The 23162-nt window shown below is 33.5% G+C and overlaps 1 protein-coding gene across 2 annotated transcripts in view; it reads right to left on the bottom strand.

Annotated features, from left to right (window-relative positions):
• LOC114327388 (ubiquitin carboxyl-terminal hydrolase 34) overlaps positions 1-23162 on the bottom strand; it is a 273865-nt gene that overhangs the window by 215478 nt on the left and 35225 nt on the right. For both annotated transcript variants that reach the window (XM_050649892.1, XM_050649893.1), the window contains exons 6-11: positions 16945-17163; positions 15577-15750; positions 10726-10915; positions 9170-9400; positions 5391-5628; positions 2447-2881 (exon numbers count right to left, since the gene is read on the bottom strand). In XM_050649892.1, the coding sequence (XP_050505849.1) occupies positions 2447-2881; positions 5391-5628; positions 9170-9400; positions 10726-10915; positions 15577-15750; positions 16945-17163 (1487 nt within the window). The remainder of the gene's footprint in view (positions 1-2446; positions 2882-5390; positions 5629-9169; positions 9401-10725; positions 10916-15576; positions 15751-16944; positions 17164-23162) is intronic.

Raw genomic sequence — 23162 nt, 5'->3', positions numbered from 1 at the left:
GATTTCGAGTTTTCCTAAGGATAGATTTTTTTTTCGGTCCCCCCTTTACGAACTCCCCTGTATTAAGAACCAATATATGGCAGAGGTACATTTACAGGGTACAAGGTTTCTCCCCATGTGATAATCTGACGAGCTCGAGTAACTGCAAAAATCCCCGCTTGGGCTCCCCTACCATGATTTTTTTTTTCATGTAATATTTATACCCAGATGCCAAAATTTCGGATTCATTGCTACATGTACAGCCGGTTCCTAAAAAAACTGATACGACTCTTAGTAAGATATGATCATGTTGAGCAGTGTATTTGATTGATCTGACATTATATTAATTATGACAGACAAATAATAAAATAAACAAACAACAAACAACTGATTCATGAAAAAACTAATAAGTATTTTAGAAAAATTTAAACGCAGGATGAAAGATTACATTATTACCGAGGGCGGAAAGCCCCTTAGAATAAACAAGCAGTTTCTATTGAATGAAATATTTGAAATTAAATATCACACTTTTTTTTTATTTTCAGCCCTGTAACTTATTAAAATAAATATTATAGAAGTTTTCAGGGACTTTCAGCCCTCGGTAATAATGTAGTCTTTCATTCTGAGTTTAAATTTTTCAAAAATATTTATTAGTTTTCTCAGGATTCGAAAAAAAATGAATACAATTAAAATACATTGAGAATTTTGACATGCGCCACAATTTTGCATTAACTCAATGTAAAATTTTAAACTGTTGAATTCCAGCTTCCCTAATTATTTGACATCAAAAGACATTAGAAACTATTTGTAGATGATTGAAATCTGTATTGAAAACAACTGTTAAAATTGTTCTACGTAATTAAACATATTCCAAAATTTTGTAAAAATGTAATACGTTTCAGTTTTCAGCCCAAACTTAGGCCACACACAATGCGATAATGTTCACATTTTTGAACTGTCAATATTTTTATTTTATCATCTATTGTTTAAAAACAATACAGTTGATAAGATACCCTCAGTTGCGGAGAAAGTCTTAATAATAAAGATTAATAATAAAGTCTAATAACCGTGGAACAGAATAAGCTATCTGACAAATTTTAAGATTGGGCAGTGACATTGACAGTATGTAAATATTAAGTATTTATCCTTCAAAATACACTGCTCAATTTTCTACAAAATACGCGTCAAGAGTCGTATCAGTTTTTTTTGGAACCAGGTGTACATATTTAAACAGTGTTTTTTTAAACAAATTATAAAAATAAATTTTTTCGGACCGGGCAGTATTTTAGTTTTTTTGTGTCATTCGAAAAAAAAGGTCTCTTGTAATTTTTCTCAAAAGTTTATAGTTTTCGAGTTATACACAAATTAAAACTGACAAAAAAAAACAAAACGAAAAATAACGATTTTCAAGGCTTCAAAACAGGCTCAAATTACGAAGTGCCTAAATTAAAGTTCTACTGATAAGAATTTTTGGCATCTTTTATTCCAAAATATTTCAAAGTGGAAATCGAAACATTAAATAGAGTTAATTTGAAACTAAATTTGTGGCTTATTCCTATCTAAAACAGTAAATCAGGTTTTCTCGACATGCCATTCCTATTATAGGAAGCATTTCATTGGCTAGAACTGGTGACGAGTTTATATGACGTCATTATTAGATTTGGTGAGATTGGAAATTGTAACTGACGTCTGTCATAATATTGGAATCAATTTCTAGGTTAAACATGATACACTGATATTTCTATGGATCTAATCTTTATATTATGGACGTTAAATATAATGTGAAAATATTATTTTCAAATTATAATCTGGGAAGACAAAATACAGAAGTATTTTATGCCTGGTTGCACCAACAGATTTTAACCTTAAGACGCGCCTTAAGCTCAATTTACAAAACATACGGGTTGCACCATTGAGTCTTAGACTTGGATCAATTTTCAGCATGGCACAGTGGATTGTATAGATAAGAATCGAAAAATTATGGTGCAACGTAGGTGAGCCTTGAAGCAGTCCTATCTATAAGCTGAGCTGCAACCAGGCATTAGACATTTTTTTCTCAGGTAGTTTTTCTCCTAGTTTGTAGTCTGCGTTCTTAAGCTGGCAATGCAAATGTCAACATTTTAACCAACTTCACAACTATAAACACAAATCTTACATAACCATAACCTTCTATAAGACAACATAGGTTTGACACTTATAGTACAGATAGTTATCTTTGTTTCACACTTTTTAAGACAAAAAGAAACAGTATAGCCGGTGGCTGCTGTGGTAAATACATGTTTTTATTTGGCAACACCGCTTTCCTGCTAAACTTGCCAGTAGCGAAAACACTGATATATGACGAAAATTTGTTAAATTTGTTTAGTTTGTACCAATGGGTTCTGATGTCTTAAATCTATGACATGCATCTCTACTTGTTTGAACTACCCTTTATACATTAATTACGTATATGACAAAGAATACTTACACATTATTTGCGAGATTATTCAAGCAACCTTCGATAAACTTCATCCTAATTTCTTTATCGGGAGTGAAACAGATCAAATTACATAACGTCTTTTCGGCTTCTAAAGCCAAACCTTCCCCAAGCTGACAGATCTTGTCATCTTGTAGCAAATCCCAAAGTAACGTATTACCAGGCTGACAAACATTATCAACTTTAAAACAAGCCGATAATCTTAAATCAGCACGAATCGTGGCCTTTTCCGCTGGATGGTTAAATACGTGCAGGTTCATACTAGCGTGCTCTGTCAATCTGGCAAGTTCGTCTTCGCAAACGGAATCTTCTCCGTCGAAATCAGCCATATTCTTTTCTGATTTGTTGCTCATACGAGAAGAATAGCTACCTTCGGCGTCTCCTTCCACTTCGGCTTCTTCTCCACTTAGCATTTCCAAAACATGCCTAAAATAAAAATGTCAACTGTATTACTAGAATAAACTTGAGCTGAGATGTAGCATCATTCATTAAACTTAAAAAATTTCTTTGTTGTCGGGATATAAGGTTAGAACTACGCCGAAGGATGCTTCGATGTCACGTGTTCTCTACTACTCTTCTTTATGGCTTGGAAGCGTGGACATTGAAACAAGTTCATTTGAATAAGTTGGCCGCTTTGAATTTAAGGGCCGGTTGTTCGAACGCTAATCAAGAAGTTGATTATAATGAATCAGTTTATTGTAATCAATTTTCTTGATGGGAATCAAATTGAGACAAAGAAAATTAATGTAAAACACTAATCATTCATTGATTGTAGGTAACGCAGTAATTAAAATGTAGCCGCAGCTCTTATATTATTAAAAATTGCTTATTATTATTATTATTATTGATTTGTAAGTAAAAACAAAAAATTAACATCAGAAAGAGTTTAATAGGACTTTTCATTCACAGTCATTTGTTTCGAACTTCTGTCATGTGTCGTCTAATATTAATATATCTACGTCATACGTTATTGGTATTGTTAATGATACAAACCAAAGACGTATTACGTAGATATATTAATATTATGTGACACATGACAGAAGCTCGAAACAAATGACAATCGATAAAAAGCCCTATTATAGTTTATTTTAAATTAAAACTAAAATAATAAAATAAATCAGTCCACATAACCTCAAAATGTGACATCTGTCAGAAGTACGCTTAATCAAATATAATTGTAATTTAATATTTGATAATGATCAGTGGATTCCATTTTTGATTAGCGTTCGAGCAACCGGCCCTTAGTGTTACAGAAGAATCCTACGAATATCATGGATTCAAAGAATGTCAAACGTGGAAGTAACTAGAAGGATAAAAAATCAACCGGAAATAATACTAACTATCAAAAGACGAAAACTTGCGTACTTGGGACATGTAATGAGAGGACAAAAATACTCATTATTATAAAAAGACTAAGTTTTCACTCTAATGGCATACAAAACAACATAATGCTATTCTACATCCCACCAGAATGAAAACAATGGGAACCTTCTCTGGTTACACCTCTGAGGCTTCTACAATTTGCAAGCCATACGGATGCTGAGACTAAGGAAGATGAGGGAATTCTACAATTTACAATTCACGTCCCATCTGCTCAGCGCGGTAAAGTTCCAACGAGAATGGTTCCCTTCATACTCCACACAGAGTAAATGTAAATCAAAAATGAATAACCATTTTCAATTTCGCTGCAAAACGAAAATACAGCCGAACCATATTCCAGTCCAATCAGAGAGTGCTGCAAGCACCTCTACCGGTTTCGAAACTTATTAGTCTCTCATCAGGAGGCACATATGCTGCTCTCCCTGATCCAACTAAAACAAACCCCAGCGTGCAGTCCCGGATCGCAACGAACGAAATGGCATAGATGCCCTAGCGGCAACTGCTAACAAAAAGACTAAGTTTTCACTCTAATGGCATACAAAACAACATAATGCTATTCTACATCCCACCAGAATGAAAACAATGGGAACCTTCTCTGGTTACACCTCCCGAGGCTTCTACAATTTGCAAGCCATACGGATGCTGAGACTAAGGAAGATGAGGGAGTTGCGAAGCAAAGCTAGAAGCAAAAGAGAAATGATAGAAGCATTTAATGCGATAGAAAGAGCGGCACAAAACATTGGCCTAAATATTAATGAAATAAAACCAAATACATGAAGACCAGCAAATCGACAGGCCAAAGAAACCTACAGAATCTGACAATAGGAGACTATAACATCGAAAGCGTAAACACTTTTACGTATCTAGGTTCACTAGTTACCGCAGATAACAATGTCAGCGAAGAAGTTAAGAGAAGAATACATATTGCTAATAGAACATATAATGGACTAATTAAACATCTAAGATCTAACAACATCACGAGAAAAACCAAATGCAAACTTTGCACATTTTTGAAACTTCATAAATTTTTAAACTTTCGAGTGATCGCAAGTTGGACTTCAACTTGAGGTACAGGATGCTGAAGAGTTACGTTTGGCCTGTTCTCTTTTACGGAATGAAAGCATGGACATTAAAGACCAGATTCATTAATAAACTTGAAGTTTATAAATAAATCATGGAAAGACAGAGTCAGAAATGAGAAAGTATTAAGAAGAGGGGGCATTTAGCATAGGAAACTTTTTGATTATATAAAAAGTAGGAAGACTGCATATTAATGATCTAGCGGAGGACGATTCAGGCTCTGGACAGAAAAAACAGGCCACCGTAGTAGTTTAAAATTATATATGAATCTACTACTGAGCCTGGAATACGCTGGTATATCGGATCGACCTATGGATGAGCAGAACTTGGTGTTACTCATCCATATATCCCTACCTGACAAGTGAGTACACTTAAAAAACCGTAATTACACCGAATTAGCGTTATTTCTGTGTTAGGTCAGGTAGTTATCAAACAACCTCAGCTCAAAACGATAATAAAAACATTTCATACTTACCCTGACGATGAGTGTAAAGCTAAAAAATTAGCACAATTTCCGTCATGGCCTTCTTTGCCTAGTTCACTACAGGAAGAACTTTCCTCCAGATATACAGCCTGTTTGACGTTTAAATCCACCACATTATTTATTTGGGCCACATGCAAATTATGATTGATCATTTTTAAACGGTTCTTGATCTCGTGGTCACTATCCATCGCTTCTATGGCGGCTATACGCTGAATTCTTTTGTGACTGCCTATACAGAAAGTAACAAAGGTTTAATAAACTCAAGGTAAATAAAATAAATAGGCTTGGATCCCGCGTACCAAAAAAAAGTTATACAGAACAAGTAAAAACTTCGTTTGTACAATGGTATAAAAAGTTTATTGAAAAACTATTAAAAAGTCATCCAAAAGGATTCGCAAAACGTTTTCGATCTAGATCAGATCATCTTCAGTGTGTTCTGCTTAGTAGATGAAACTAGCAACCTTATAAAATAGGTGACATCGAGAAATCTGATTTACATGTTGAAAATCTGATGTTAGTAGCGACTCTAAGTCGATGTTAAAAGATTAATTTAGTGCTCAAAGGGCAACATGATTCACTGCTCGATAAGAACGTGGTGGTTCTTGCCAGTTCAATGGACACAGACCAACCTATCGAGAACCGGCAAGAACCACACGTTCTTATCGAGCAGTGAATCATGTTGCCCTTTGAGCACTAAATTAATCTTTTAACATCGACTTAGAGTCGCTACTAACATCAGATTTTCAACATGTAAATCAGATTTCTCGATGTCACCTATTTTATAAGGTTGCTAGTTTCATCTACTAAGCAGAACGCACTGAAGATGATCTGATCTAGATCGAAAACGTTTTGCGAATCCTTTTGGATGACTTTTTAATAGTTTTTCAATAAACTTTTTATACCATTGTACAAACGAAGTTTTTACTTGTTCTATACGATTTTTAATTATGGTATACAGCCAGCTACTGGGATTTTCCCATTGATTTTGTTAAAAAAAAAGTTATTAATAGCAATCTGAAAATTTGTTAATATCTTAACGGTTTCTAGTCGGACAAACTTTGATGTACGGGAACACTGGAACAGGTTAAACATTTGGAACGTCAGACTACGAAAACGTCCCATGTATTTTGTCGGAGAGAACTTCCAATTGATTTGTTACCCTTTCATTAAACTCTCATGCAAAAATCAGACTGCTATTTTTATCACCAACATAATTTCTGTAATTTGATATGTTCTACGTGTCGGACTTATTAAAATGCTCAGTTGTACGCCAGTCAATGGGAGCAAGAATAGGATATTACCTCCGAATTCTATCCTACTGCATGGATTTTAATGAAATTTTGGGCCTAGCCTCTACTTATCTTCTAATTCAAAGTCTACCCTATGCCGATGTGTGCTTCTATCTTGGGGGTGGTTCCCACCCCTTCTTATGGGTGGAAAATTTTTTGGTTAAAATTACCACGGAATTTTCTAGAGAACCTAATTCTAAGCAAAACCTGTTCTATATATTTTTTTTAAAACTCAATACTTTTTGAGATATTCGTGGTTGAAAATTGGTCATTTTCATTGAAACATAATACCTTTTCGAATGGTTTTTTGCGAATACCTTAAAAACTATGCATCTAACTAAAAAAACTGTATTAAAAATTTTTGTAGGTTACAAAAAACCATAGAGACACTTGCCTTCATAAATCTTCTAGATATAATACAAAAAGAGATATATATGGTAGGTGAAAATAGTTTGTTTTTTGGTACATTCTCAAATTGGTGTATTCAACTTGAAATAACAGAGAAACGGTCGATTTTAGGTGTATAAGTATAGTGCTACTAATACCTTTTGTAGTGCTTGAAAAGATCTTTAAAATGAGCTATATTAAAGGTCCATTACATTAAAACTAAGCGAGATATGCTCCAAACAAAATTGATAACTAATGTATTTTAAGAAAAAATGAGAAGTAATTTTAACCCCCATCCACCAAAATGTAAATGCATCGTTTTCCTTCTACAATACCTTTTATTATAGTATTATTTCTATGTTCAAAAAGTTGAACAGGTTTAAAATGAATGGTTTTTGAAAAAAAAAAAGATCAAATTATAGAGCGCATTTTTAAAACTTCTTAAAAATCTTTATTATTTTTCTCCATGTAACTTGAAAATGATAAGAGATACAGTAATGAGAAATAAAAAGGAAATTTTTATCTGAAAAAGCCCTACATTTTTGTGTGGTATCTTTTTTTCGTATCTCTTATCTTTTTTGAGTTACATGAAGGAAAAGGAAGATTTTTAAGAAAATTTAAAAATGCGCTCTATAATTTGATCTTATTTTTTTCAAAAACCATTTTAATCCAGTCCAACTTTTTGAACATAGAAATAATACTATAATAAAAAGTATTGTAGAAGGAAAACGATGTATTTAAATTCTGATGGATGAGGGGTTAAATATATGTACTTCTCATTTCTTCTTAAAATACATTAGTCATCAACTTCTTTGCAGAATATCTCGCTTAGTTTGAATGTAATCGACATTTAGTATTGCTCATTTTAAAGGTCTTTTCAAGCACTACAAAAGTTATTAGTATCATTATACACCTAAAATCGACAGTTTCTCTGTTATTTCAAGTTGAATACACCGATTTGAGCATGCAGCAAAAAAAACAAACTCTTCTTGCCTACCATATCCCTCTTTATATTTTAACTAGAAGATTTATGAAGGAACAAATCTCTTTGTTTTTTTATAACCTACAGAAATATTTTATATAGTTTTTTTGTTAGATGCATAGTTTTTAAGGTATTCGCAAAAAACCGTTCGAAAAGGTGTCTTTTTCAATGAAAATGGCCAATTTTCAACCACGAATAACTAAAAAAGTATCGAGTTTTCAAAAAATAATTATAGAACAGTTTTTGCTTAAAATTAGGTTCTCTAGCCTTTTCCGTGGCTATTTTAACCACAACACTTTTCACCCCCGAGAAGGGGTGGGAACCACCCCCAAGATAAAAGCCCACATCGGCATAGGGTAGACTTTGTTTCTTGAGCTATTCCCTACTTACTGTGAAAATATCAAGTAAATCAATGTAGTAGGGTGGAATTCGGAGCCAAATATCCTCATTGACTGCCCTATGGGTGATAAATACCAGTCTGATTTTTGCATGAGAGTTTAATGAAAGGGTAACAAATCAATTGGAAGTTAAGATCTTTTAGTGCGGCCGATATTATAGTGGTAATTACATTGTTGTCAAATCTTTCGTTTTTCTGGAAATCTAATGAACTTTGTTATTTTAAATGCAACATTCGTTTTAGCGGTTTCCGAGAAATTATCGTGTTTCCATACTTTCTCGCCACCCTGCATAATAATACAAATTACCTGAAGTAAGTTCCTATATAATCAATATTGGGTTGTTTATTGTATGTTATCTTTTTTATTTTAATATTTTTTTAAATAAAATATCTTTTTTAATTTTAATTATAATGACTAATAACAAATATTCAGAGTATTTTTTTTAATTAAGTTAAATAAATTTTTAAAGGATTTTTGGACATTTAATTTTTAACAGATTTTTTGTGTAGTCGTAATACTACAACAAAAAGTAAAGCTAACTACTGATTTATATAATTTATAATAATAATTTTAATAAAAATGCAATATTTCCATAAGTTTCCAATATTCCCGGAAAGTTTCCGGAAACTTTCCGGCGTTCGAATCTTCCCGGAAATTTTACATCACTAGTCCTGTTTATTATCAAATAGGCTAAAATGCAAACAAAACTCTTACCCTTTTGTCTTTTGGACCTGCTTTTCCTTAACAATTTTCTTCGTTTCCTTAATTTCGAAGGGGAGTCTTCAGTATCGGCCTCATCTTGAGAACTACTGGAAGGGATATTCTCGTCAACTTTCGGCAAAATGTTGATCTTGGCTGCTATTTTCTTGCGTACCGTCGCACGAGTTTCGGCTTTAATTTTTCCCTGTCCGGGCGCCCATTTCGTATTTGCTGGATATGACAATCCTACAAACAAATGTCAACGTCAGATTCGGACTTGAATTATATGTGCTTTATAATTTGTTCACTATAATACTTATTAAAAAAAAAGTTCGTAATGAAGCAAAAAGTTGAGTCCATCTCATCAGAAAACACGCCTGTACAATATTATGTAAGAAATCATCAAAACTGTTCCGTTATATATTCTTTATAATCATTAAAGCAATAGGTTGAGGTTTTTCTTTCTCGTTTACCAAAACAATATAATTAAATATCAACCAATAATAACCAAAACGTTTATGGAAAAACGTTATCAATATATGTGGCAAAAATGTTTCCGGATGCCACGTTTCACTTTGAACATATTAGGGCGAGGTTATCGCAGCGTCGTTTTCATATATTTTTTCACAATTTCTTAATGCTATCAAAGGAGATATCCAGAATCTTCTATAGTTTCTACGTTAATTTCGGTGATGGTGTAATAATGGTAACAAAAGAACACTTTAAAAATGATATAAAAAACGACGCTGCGACAACGCAACGCACTAATGGGATTTCGCACTTACACAGTTATAATAAAGGGTGATTCAGTGAAACGGTACGATTTGACAACGCTGCTGACGATAAAATAGAGGAGCCGCGGGCTTGCGACGTAAACGTTGTGAATCTAGAGAGTGGGAATATTAGTTATCATGGAGGCGTGGTCTTGTGAACAACGCGCATTTGCTGTGAAAGCTTATTACAAAAACGGTGAAAGTTTTGTGCGTGTTCAACGAGCATTTCGTTTACAGTACCATTTGCCGCCCCGTTCACAAGACCAAGTTACAAGACTTAAGCTAAGAATTTTGAACGTAGTGGAACGTCACTAAAAAGAGCTGGCAGTGTCAGAACTGCTCGCACACCACAGAATATTGAAGCGGTGCGAAATTCACTACACGCGAGTCCTCGAAGATCCCTGCGACGACTCGTGTGTAATGAATTTGGCACCGCTTCAATATTCTGTGGTGTGCGAGCAGTTGTGACACTGCCACCTCTTTTTTGTCATGTTGAAGTACTACTTTCAAAGTTCCTAACCCTCCTAAGTCTTTAGCCATGTTAGACGGAACTGCAGCGCGGGGCGTCAAATGGAAGTGTAAACGAAACGCTCGTTGTACACATACAAAACTTTCACCATCTTTGAATAAGCTATGTGCGTTATTCACCCGACCACGTCTCCATGATAACTAAATTTCCCACTCTCTAGATTCACAACGTTTACGTTGCAAGCTCGCGGCTCCTCCATTTTATCGTCAGCAGCGTTGTCAAATCGTACGAATTCACTAAATCATCTTGTACATTAAATATTACATTACCGTCTAATTCTGAATCCGTACTGCTTCCATTACAATGTGCCCTTTCGATAACTTGTTTTCGAGCCAGTTTGCACGGCGGAGGTCCACTATTATCCACCACAATGTGCCCATTTTCATCCTCCTCTATTTCTACTGCGTCTATATCCTCACTTTCACTTTTTCTACTTTCTGACTGTGCCGAACTCTCGCCCTAAAAATTAAAAAATATATTTTGTTTATAAAAAAATAATTAAAATTGGATATATATTGCTACTCAATTATATTCAATATGCTAATGGATGAAATAATAGAAGATGTGGAATCGCTACAACTAGGATACAGACTCAGTCACAGTACAATCAGTATAGTGTGCTATGCTAATGATGCAGCCCTGATTGCAGAGGATGAGGATAACCTACAAAGACAACTTTATCGATTCTACCAAGCATGCCGACGACTCAACATGAACATATTATTATCCACGCAGAAAACAAAATGTAATACCATTGCGAAAGATCCAATTACTTAGATGCAAACTCGTGGTAGAGGGGAAACCCATAGAACAGTTAAACCAGATAAAATATCTAGGTGTAGATTTATCAAGTTATCATGACCCAGCCAGAGATCTAAGAGGACAAATAAAGAAGGCCGCAGTCATGTCACGATGTTTGAGAGATGTGGTCTGGAAAATCCCATATATGAGAATGGACAGCAAAGTTAGAATTTATAAAACTTGCATCAGACCTGTTATGACCTATGGTGTTGAATAGTGATGTTGATTATAGTTACTTTCGAGTATTCGTTACAAATCGTTACCTTTGTATAAAGTAATCATTTACAGTATTCGTTACTTTGATTACTTTTGTTACTTTTGTATTTGAGGACCGGTAATCATATCGAGAATCGCATTTCTCAGTACATATTTTGTATCAGTATTAGTAGGATACTTTGCTTACTATGATTACTCTTGTATTTGAGTACCGGTAATCATATCGAGAATCGCATTTCTCAGTATTTCGTATAAGTATAACATCTGTAAGGAACTAACATCTGTAAAATTCTGTGAATTATCTACCTCGACTCGACAAATCGTATAGACATCTGTTTCTGGGTGCATGCTTTGTTAAATGATATACCTCCCTCTGTTTCAGCTACTTCTCAGCGCCCTGTAATCCTGTAAAACTCTTCATAGCCTTCAACCTTCACAGATAAAATTTTAGTTAACTGTACTGATACCGAACACTCGTGGAGTACGGGTCCGATTCCGATATCAGCCGATTGTAGATACAATACTCAAAATAGGTACTCGCTCTGATACGATTGGTACGAAGTAATCAGAGTAATCAAAGTAACGATTTACCTCTCTGTATAGTAACCGTTACTTTCGGCATTCGTAAGTAACGAGTATTTTGTAACGAATAGTTACTTTTTCAACATCACTAGTGTTGAATCAAGAGAAGACACCAATAAAACCAAAAGCATGCTACGAACAGCCGTTTTTAGCCGACTTGACAACATGCCTCCATTCCTCTGTCTTGAGCAATCTCCATCCAATTCTCCACACCCATAGCTTTAAGGTCTCCTGCTATGTTATCTCGCATTATGCTATCGTGCCTGGATATAGTTCTTCAAGCTGTTTGTTAGCTCTTATCGTATATTGTCCTGCTGCTCCATCAACCACAGGCTCAAAGATTCTCCTTCTTTCCAAAGAAAAAATTATTTTTCTTTCCCAAACACGTAGTCGCTTTGTTTGCCTGTGTTATCGTCCATATTTCGCTACCATAAATCACTACGGGTGGTATGATTGTTTTATATAGTTGTATCCTTGTATGTCTTGTTAGTTGTTTAGAGTTTATAAGGTGATGAAGAACATAAAGACATCTGTTGCCGACTAATCAATATCCTATTGTTTATTTCTTGTAATCCTGTTGTCTCCAGTTATAGTCCAAGAGGCAGCGCTGAAAAATCTCTTTGAATTTACTAAAGCTAGATTTTTCACAGTTAATTACTGTGATTGTGTAGAGAAACATACTGCGGTCGGTCAAGCGAAACGTAGAACAGGGGTTACTGAGAGGGTATCAAAGTTGCTTTCCTACGAAGGTAATTAAATCCATTTACTAAGGCTGAAAATCAGTACACACATTCTAAATTAAATATAAATAAAAGTTATTATAGTCGGTCAGCTGTATGACGGGACAGAGCCGGTCGGTCGGCCCCAGTGAATGTACAGGGTTATTCACTATATTTTGACCCCCTTGTAAACTGCTTTATTTACAGAATTAGAAAAAAATGTAAAATACAAAAGTTATTCGATTTTTAAATTATGATTTTTTGACATATATATCGTACTAGTGACGTCATCCATTTGGGCGTGATGATGTAATCGACTATTTTTTTTAAATGGGAATAGGGGTCGAGTGCTAGCTCATTTGAAAGGTTATTCAATTCCCTATTCAGTAATATAAACATTAACATGATTAATTATACAGGGTGTCCAATTTTTTTTTTAAATTAAATTAATTGTTTAATTAACAATTCAAAAAATTTTTTTGGACACCCTGTATAAATAATGATCTTAATGTTTATAGTACTGTATAACGAATTGAATAACCTTTCAAATGAGCTAGCACACGACCGCTATTCTCATTTAAAAAAATAGTCGATTACGTCATCACGCCCAGATGGATGACGTCACTAGTACGATATATATGTCAAAAAATCCTAATTAAAAAATCGAATAACTTTTGTACATTTTTTTTCTAATTCCGTAAATAAAGCAGTTTACAAGGGGGTCAAAATATAGTGAATAACCCTGTACATTCATTGGGGCCGAACGACCGGCTCTGTCCAGTCATACAGCTGACCGACAATAATAACTTTTATTTATATTTAATTTAGAATGTGTGTACTGATTTTCAGCCTTAGTAAATGGATTTAATTACCTCCGTAGGAAAGGAACTTTGATACCCTCTCAGTGTTCCCTGTTCTACGTTTCGCTTGACTGACCGCAGTATGTTTCTCTACACAATCACAGTAATCAACTGTGAAAAATTTAGCTTTAGTAAATTCAAAGAGATATTTCAGCGCTGCCTCTCCGTCTATTGTTCCACGATACCAATCTATCTGACGCGCTCAAGGTTTAAAGTCATGGATGGTAACGTTTTGTCCGATTCTATCTCTGTTTCGGTTATTGCAGCTCATATAAATATATTATTTAGTTTTGTCTTCATTGATTAGGAGACCCATCTTCTCTGCTTCCTTCTCGAACTTGACGAAAGTTCGCTTCATCCTTAATCTTCAACCATCTTCAACCTTAATCTGGTGCTTCCTATTAGATCGATATCGTCTTCAAATACCAACAGTAAGTTTGGTACTTCTCGATGGAATATTGTAGTCAGTTTTTCGATTCTTGCACTTCTGATTATGTGTTCCAGGGCTAAGTTTAAGAGTTGGGGTAAAAGTTCACCTCCCCGTTTTAGTCCATTGTTTATTTGAAAAGTACAGGGGGAAAACACGAAATATCACTTTTTCATGAGTTTTGGCTTTTCTCGACATATGGTAGCAAAAACTAAGTATTATCGACTAGCACTAGCCTATCAATTCAGGACAATAACCAGAAAGATCAGCCTATATAAATTTTCTAAGAATTTGTATCCAGGCGAAGGACCAGGATTATCCGCAAGCCACTGAACAAAAATAAGGAATGTTAGCAGTTTTTTGGTGCATTATTAAATTAATAAGTTAAAATAGATTAATATTATATTAAGATTATACCATAAGAATTGCTAGAATTCTGCTAAGAATCTCATAAGTAGTTTTTAGATATCATAAGAATTAAACCTTTATTGGCGTTTATCTCAATATCTATAAAATGTGACATTCCTTGTTTTTCCCCTGTATTCTTCATTTCAGATACGTCTTTGAGTATTGATGTCCAACTCTCACTTTACATCGTAACCGTTCCATACACATCCGTATCGAATTTACTGGTTTTTTTGGAAAGCCAAGTTTTTGGATCGCTATCCACAGTGTAACCCTGCATACTCTATAAAATTCTTGTTTAAAAATCCATGAACATCTGATGAAGCTCACGATCAAACTCCAGCATTATTCCATTATCTGTTATATTGTGAATATCTGGTCAATAGTACAGTGCACAGTGTGTATGTGCAAGGACTTTGTAGGTGGTATTTAGGAGCGTTATTTCCCCGTAATAATACATTGCTTTTTGTTTCCTTTTTTGTGGATTGGTACAATCACCCATTCTTTCCATTCATCTGGCATTGTTTCTACTCTTCAAATATCATGAATTAGCTTGTATATAGATCTGTACAACGCTTCTCCTCCATGTTTTAAGCACTCTTCGGATATACCATCGCTGCTTACGTGGTGCTTTATTATTTTTAAGCTTTTTAATTGCCAGGGTGACTTCTTCGTACGTCGGGCATTGGTCTTCTATTTCAGCTGTATACACCTCTATGTTTAATGTATTTCTTCTAGATTTGTCGTTTAACAGTTGATATAAGTATTCCTTCTAGGTTTTCAAGACTATTTTGTCATCGGTAATAAGCTGTCAGCTGTCGTTTTAAAGAAATTTCCTGTTCTTGCTTGGTACCAGGCCTTGATCTTCTTTAAAACGTCTTTAAAGAATTGTCTTATGTGGTTATTCTTCCGACTTTTTATATATCTGTGATTATTTGTGTATTATACTCCTTTCTTTTGCTTTTCATTAATTTTCTTGTCTGTGTTCTTATCTATTTAATACCTTTCACTGTATGATGTAGAACGGAAAAATGTGAATATGACACAGCAAATATTTTTATTTTTACTTTTATACCACTTTTATACACTAAAAATTTTTGCAATACTTACGTGTTCTTCCTCTGAGTTGCTAGGATCCAGGCTTACACTATTTTCAGACGAAGTAGTGCATTTGTGAAGAGCTATTCCAGCGTTTGATGCAGCTACATTAATAAGACCAATATCTGGAGCACCGCTTCCTCGAGACCACACAGCTTTTATTAAAGCTGAGGCCAAATACAAGGTCTAAAATAATAAAAAAAAATACTATATTATAGAAAATATTTACATAACATACAAATACTAATGTTGACTGTTCTGAATCAATTTCTATTAATTAATATTATACAGATTATATAAAACTTTATATTTTTATTTTTAAACAAAAAAATATGACAAAAATGAAAATATTCGGTTTCGTTTTGATTCAATTAGAGTCTCTTGCCGACATGTCTCTGACACCGTGTTTCGGGGTCTAACCTTTTTCAAAGAGGCTTTGCAAGAAGACTGACTTGAATCAAAGCGAAACGAGAAGATGATATAAATATTAAAATATTTACACCGGAGTATGGTTAGACTGACCTCTAACGGAAGTTAGAGTATGGTTAGCGACCCCAAAAACCTCCCAGTAATTATTTTTGACTAATTTTTTAATAAATTCTTTGCCAAAAACTCCACAAGACGAGGTAAACAGTAGGTACCCTGGGCACCAGGTACGCCAGAGATCACTTTCGACGTCATTTTCGTTTTCAGCGACCTCAAAAACCCCCGAGTAATAAAATTCAACTCATTTCCGCCGATAATTGACGAGTTCTGAATTTTTTTTATTGTCGTTTGATATGCACTTTAATAATGCCTTTTTTGTATGCAGTTTTTCAATTTTATATCATGGCTCTGGGTCACAAAGTTTCCTGGCGCATTCACGAATCGAGTGTAAAAAGAATTATTAAGATCCGTCTTGTCGTTTTTTTTTTCGGAGGTAAGGCCGATTTAAGTGCTTTATTGCTTCGCCTATAGGGATTTTCATCGATTGTCATTTGTTTCGAGCTTCTGTCAAATGTCGTATAATCCATGTATAATATTAATATACACGGATCATACAACATATGACAGAAGCTCGAAACAAATGACTGTGAATGAAAAGCCCTATAGGGAGACGCAGAATGTCGTGGCTGCGCAACCTGAGAGAATGGTACGGATGTACATCAAATGAACTTTTCAGAGCAGCCGTCGCTAAAATCCGAATAGCTATGATGATTGCCGACCTCTATCGCGGAGATGGCACTTAAAGAAGAATATTAAAAAATCGGTCAAAACAGTAACTGATAGAATATTTTATTATACTAGACATAAATTAAAAGCGAACTTAACCAAGAAATTATTTTCTTTATACATAAACATCTCATGATTTTTCTTTTGTGAATGTTAATATGTACTTACTTGTTCCGTGTGATCCTTAGGTTCAAGCTTCGTTAACAAACTATAGAGATGTAAAGTAGGCGCGGCTGCTAAATGTTTAACAAGACCCGGTAACAGATCGTGGACAGGTTTTGAACAATGTTTTAGTTGAGCAGCTGCCCAAATTACGTCCATATGATCGCAAGTGATTCGTCCCTCCATTGCCAGAAAGTTTAAAATTATATGGCTTTGTTTTATGACCTATAAAATAAATATACAATTAAATTATCCGAAAAATAAAAAAAAAAGCTGATAGGTATAAGAAACATTTACTAGCTTCTTTTATTTTATTCAAATAAAAGAAAACATATGGTAATATAGTCGATTCCCTATCACTCAATATATTTACATGTATATGGTGGGAACAAAGCACGGTATCAACTAAATATCTTCGAAACAAAAAAGACGCCAGTAAACACGTGATTTTAAATATTTCCGCAGAAAAAAATCTAATGGGTTAAGGCCCGAAGAACGAGCAGGCCACTCTATGAATTCTCTACGTCCAATTCATCTTATTGAAACCGAAAATTTTGTGGTAACTGGCCATCCTGTTAAAATTCAGGAATAATCTGGTTATTTAGTAAATATAAATACTTGTCACCAGTCAGTGGATGGATTTCTGTCATTGTTGATAGAATTCTAGTAGTCTTCCTCCTTTTCATTGCGCTCACCAAGTCCATATTCTCTTCGAAATTTTCATCTCTCAAGCTTAGCGTTAAAGTCACCCAAAACAATATTGATATATTCCTTTTTTCTGTGAGGATCAGGAGATTATCAATACATATCTCCATATCATAATTCTATCTTTTTCGTTGCTTTGTCTGCAATGAGTGCATATATGGTCGAAGTCAAACAATAAGGCTCGCATGCAATTTTCCCCTTGTTGTCTTATTTTAAATTTGAAAAAATATATAGGAAATAATCAGATTTTCTTGACATGTCCTCTTACAGCTATCTTTTCATTGGCTAGAAGGCCTAGATATTATGATGTCATTATTATATTTGGTGAGATGGTAAATGGTAACTGACCTCTTTCAAAATATTGGAGTTAAATATAATGTCAAATTATTGTTTTCAAATTAAATTTCATTTAGTATATACACTCTGAACCAAAATTAACCGCCCATCTTAAAAATTGGTCATTTTTGATGTATCGTATTTCCTAAATTTGTTGTCCGATTTAAGTGATTTTTTTAATATGTTATAGCCTTATTCTTTAACAATCTCGATGTAATAATATTGTTTCTAAACAGGTAAATTTTCATTGTATACTGGATGTACGAATCAAACTGTGTTTTTTTCTCAAGTTTGCGTCACCCTGTGGAATATTCTAGCATTTATAAAATACTGAAATTAAAATCCAACTAGTCCAACCATTTTTAATTGAAGGCGACTCATCTACAAATTGAACTGAGAACTATCGGCAACAATGTTAAATTTCAGAACTAAATTTATACCGGGGGCATTTTTATTGTGTATCCTTTGCCAATGTGGATAAGTGAAAAAATTAAATGATTTCCGAAAATTTGCTTCGGTAGCAATATACCTCCAGCCGATGGGTCAAATTTACAAGTGGCTAAGTTGAACAAATTCCTTGAATACTGTGAATCATTGGTAATAACCTTATCAATACTTCGCTGGTCTATATATTTATGTCCGTCGAAGGGTGAGAATTCTTAGAAATATTTCACTCGTCAACAAGTGTCCTTATCCGCATAGACGTCGACGTGGGGTGTTTTGTTTCTTGTGACATGGGAATAAGTCACAATTAAGTTTTAAATTAAATTTATTTGACGTTTCGATTTCCAACTTGGAAATTATTATCAAAATACATAACTTTAATAATTTAAACAAATTTTGTTTTTGTTGCTTGGTAAAAAAATCTTCTCTAATAATTTAATTTTATCTCACTCATTCATATTGACAATTCAGACATAATATATTATACATTTTAAAGTAGATTTATTTATTAAATCTTAATCTTCGATTCATTGTCTTCACTCTTGTTCGTATTCACACTGTCTTGTCTTTCGTTTACTTGATTAAAAGAAATGCTCCACCATCTTTCTATTTTTAGTAGGCGTGTAAATTGGAGATATAGTTCATTAAAATGAAACCAAACATTGCTTTTTGGTGGTGCCATTTGCCATTATTCTTTCACGTTTTAATATCTGTAAATATTATTCATGTCGTTCCCAAAGATCAAGGATAGTAAATGAAACTCAATACTTATTATAAACACACATCATAATGACAATTTAAAGTGGAAATTGACCTTGAAATACTGTATAGGTACTCTCTATTAATAAAATTTTACTTTATTTATTATTTTACTTCGAAAATAAGCCCACTTTGAAAATTCAATTTATTTGACGTTTTGACTTCCACTTCGGAAATCGTTATCAAAATACAAAATATTAATAACACTTTCAGAAGTGGAAGTCGAAAATATGCCAAAATGCAAAATTATTTGCCAAGTAAAATAGTGTATATATAACTAATATTGGATATGGTATGGTGCAAATGTTTGGAATAAATTCGTTATTTCGTAAACCAGCGACAGTTAGGATAAATCCTGAGACAGGTCGATTTTTATTTTTGAACGATTTTTTGACATATATGTATATCATACTAGTGACGTCATCCATCTGGGCTTGATGACGTTTGGGAGCTTTCAAGTATTACGTAATCGATTTTTAACCCCCCCCCCCCCCACGTAACGCACTCTTATGGGAGTTTAACTATTGCGTAATGCAATTTTTGAAGATTTTTGACCCCCCCCCCCCTTCGTCGCGTAATACTTGAACGGTCCCTAATCTATGATTTCTTTAAATGAGAATCGGAGTCGTGTGCTAGCTCATTTGAAGGGTTATTCAATTATCTATTCAGTAATATAAACATTGATATAATTGCTTATACAGGGTGTCTAAGAAAAATTAATTCAAAATACATTCTAACGCTTTCAGAAAATTCAGAAAATAGAAAAAAATGTTTAATTCAGAAATAAACATTGTTTTTCGCTTAAATTAAATAATCTTCAAACTCTCAAGGGGCAGATGGGTGGCAGCTCGAATATTGAAATTAAGCGAAAAACAATGTTTATTTATCAAAAACCATTTTTTTTGTCTTCTGAAAGCAATAGAATATATTCTAAATTAAATAAATTACATGCCTTCTTCTTTTTTTGTGTCAATTTAATTCAAAAAAATTTTTTTGAACAGCTTGTATAAATAATTATGTTAATGTTTATATTGCTGAATAGAGAATTGAATAACCTTTTAAATAAGCTATCGCACGACCTCTATTGACATTTAAAAAAATCATCGATTACGTCATCACGCCCAGATGGATGACATCACTAGTGGGACATATGTCTCAAAAAATCATAATTTAAAAGTAAAAATCGACCTGTTAGGATTTTTCCTTAAAGTCGGTGGCTTACGAAATAACCAATTTATTCCAAACATTTGCACCATACTGTATGTAATTGCATAAGATGCCACAAAGAAATAGATTCAGAAGAATATTTACTTTATTTTGTTAGACAACTAGAAAATATCTGTCAAAACATACAAGATAATTTAATAATTACATCGATCTTAGATTTAACCTTTACGTAATTACGTGTATAAATAAGTAATAAATAATTAAAATATTATTTTGGTAAGCCACTGCAAAGTTGACAAGAGAACTATCGGTGACTTGCTTTAAGTGCGATGTTGCCAATGAAACACCTTCAATTAAAAATTGTTAAAGTATATAGCCTCATGTTTTCTCAACATTCTGTTTTTTGATTCATTCGTTTATGTTGGATAATAGGGACAATAGGGATAATAAAAGTTAGGGACTTAAATAACTAGCCATGTTTTTCATCAATAATCTAAGGATTAATTTTGCATGAAAAAATAATGACAGTTTGCTTTATAAACGTATGTCCACAAAGGCTTCGTTTCCGAGATAGGAGGTGTTGAAATTTTTCTGACAAACTGACGATTTATTTATTGCTTTAAAACCGGTTGAGATATGCAAATTAAATTTGGTGGGTTTTAAGAGGTAGTTATTGCACATTTTTTGACATACAATAGGACGGCTCATATTACCCGTATGTGCGCCAATGGTGAATATTAAATTCTTAATTGTATGTCAAAAAATGTACAATAACTACCTCTTAAAACTCACCAAATTTCATTTTCAAATCTCAACCGGTTTTAAAGCAATAAATAAATCGTCAGTTTGTCAGAAAAATTTCAACACCCCCTATCTCGGAAACGAAGCATTTGCGGACATACGTTTATAAAGCAAACCGTTATTTTTTCATGCAAAATTAACCCTTAAAGTTTGCCATACTTATATAAAAACACCCTGTATGGATGAAAAACATGGCTAGTTCTTAGTCCATAACTTCTTATTATACAACATAAACGAATGAATCAAAAACATAATGTCGAGAAAACATCAGGCTATAATTTCAGTACATATTTTATAAATGCTAGAATATTCCAAAGGGTGATGCGAATATTGAGAAAAAAACACAGTTTGATTCGTACACCCGGTATACAATGAAAATTTACCTGTTTAGCAACAATATTATTACAACGATACTGTTAAAGAATAAGGCTATAACATATTTAAAAAAAAAATACTTAAATCGGACCACAATTTTAGGAAATACGAGACATCAAAAATGACCCATTTTTAAGGTGGGCTGTTAATTTTGGCCCAGAGTGTATTTTAACGACAGTTTATTTTTTAACCAACTTCACTTTCCCTTCATTATTATTAATTGGTCGATTAGGTTTGTAATAGTGTTGTTGTATGGTAGGTTTAGTTAGTAGGTCAGTCGGCAAGTACTTTTAGCGACGAAAAATTCCGAAGTTAATGAAATTTTAGGGTGTTGTTTGTACATGTTTAGTGATGTCAAATCCAAGTTTTCGACCTCGAGGAGGTTGTGGAAAATTTTTGGCGTCGAAAAACCTCAGAAATTTTCGGACTTGTTTCAGTTTGTTGCTCATAACTCTAAAACGGTCAATCCTACGTGAAAAGCTATTATATAGTAATTTAAAGAAGGCACAATTTCCCGTCGATCAAAAAAAAGTCCGGAATCGGTCCAATAGATAAACTTTTACGGGCGATCAAAGTTTGGCAACACCTCTTACCTTCACATGATTCACCACACCCTCTGTCAACGATGATCTGCATATGAAACACTCCTCTCTCGTAGGTGTTGACGAAGTTGAGGCCATGTTTTCTTCACTACACTACAACAACTATATACTACTGTACACACACTACTATAATATACTATAATAATTACTATATAGTAACGAACGTTTTGGAAGGATATCAAGTAAAAGTAGAAAACTTCGCACGATAAATACGACCCGATACTTTGGGAGGCTTCTACACAACTGGCTAAATATTTATATTTGTTTTTACTTCTGAAGGGACGAGGTCGAAAGGGAGGAGGGAAAAGGAAGGGTGAAGGGAGAAAGAAGGGAGGATTGACCCAACCAAATCATACTTTTGACGTATTTCCCGTTAGCTTTTATTGCTTTCACCTTAAAACTATTCAGTAAAAGGTCATTTGCCTACTGAAAGGATTAACCTATTGTTGCATAGAAAACAGTTTCAACTTATACCTGTAAAAGATAAGTGAACTTTTAGTCAGGGAACTCCTTTAAAATGTGTTCAATTTTTATAAACAATAGCCATTGATTCAAGTGTTTTTATTTTCTGGCAAATAAAATGAAAATTTCCAATCAAATTAGTTTTTTTTTTCACATATACATTTTGGATATTTTTCCTCTTATTCAAAACAACACTAACTTTTATAACTATTTTATTTTAATTTTATTTTGCTTTTCGTCATAACATCAGACAGATTTTAGTAGTATTTATTAAATAATATTGACAACCGTTATAAAATATACATGAATTTATTAAATAAATGCAATAAAAGTAAGGAGTTTGAAGTTTTAAATTAACTTGAAAATATGAATCGGGTTTTAGGGTCCTGCACTGAATGTGTTAACTCTGCGGTATAATATTTACGTGTATTTATATTTGTATATATTATCAATTCTATCAATAAACCGCAAAATGTAGGTGCAACCTTATTTTTTTAATCACTTTGTGTATCAAATACAAATTCAACTTAAATATGTTCAATCAGTTTTTATTTATATATCAATACATTCGTT

Source organism: Diabrotica virgifera, chromosome 4 (assembly GCF_917563875.1).
Source record: "Diabrotica virgifera virgifera chromosome 4, PGI_DIABVI_V3a".
NCBI lineage: Eukaryota > Metazoa > Arthropoda > Insecta > Coleoptera > Chrysomelidae > Diabrotica > Diabrotica virgifera.
Note: the sequence above shows the minus strand (reverse complement) of the source record. Positions and strands in the feature narration are given on the sequence as shown.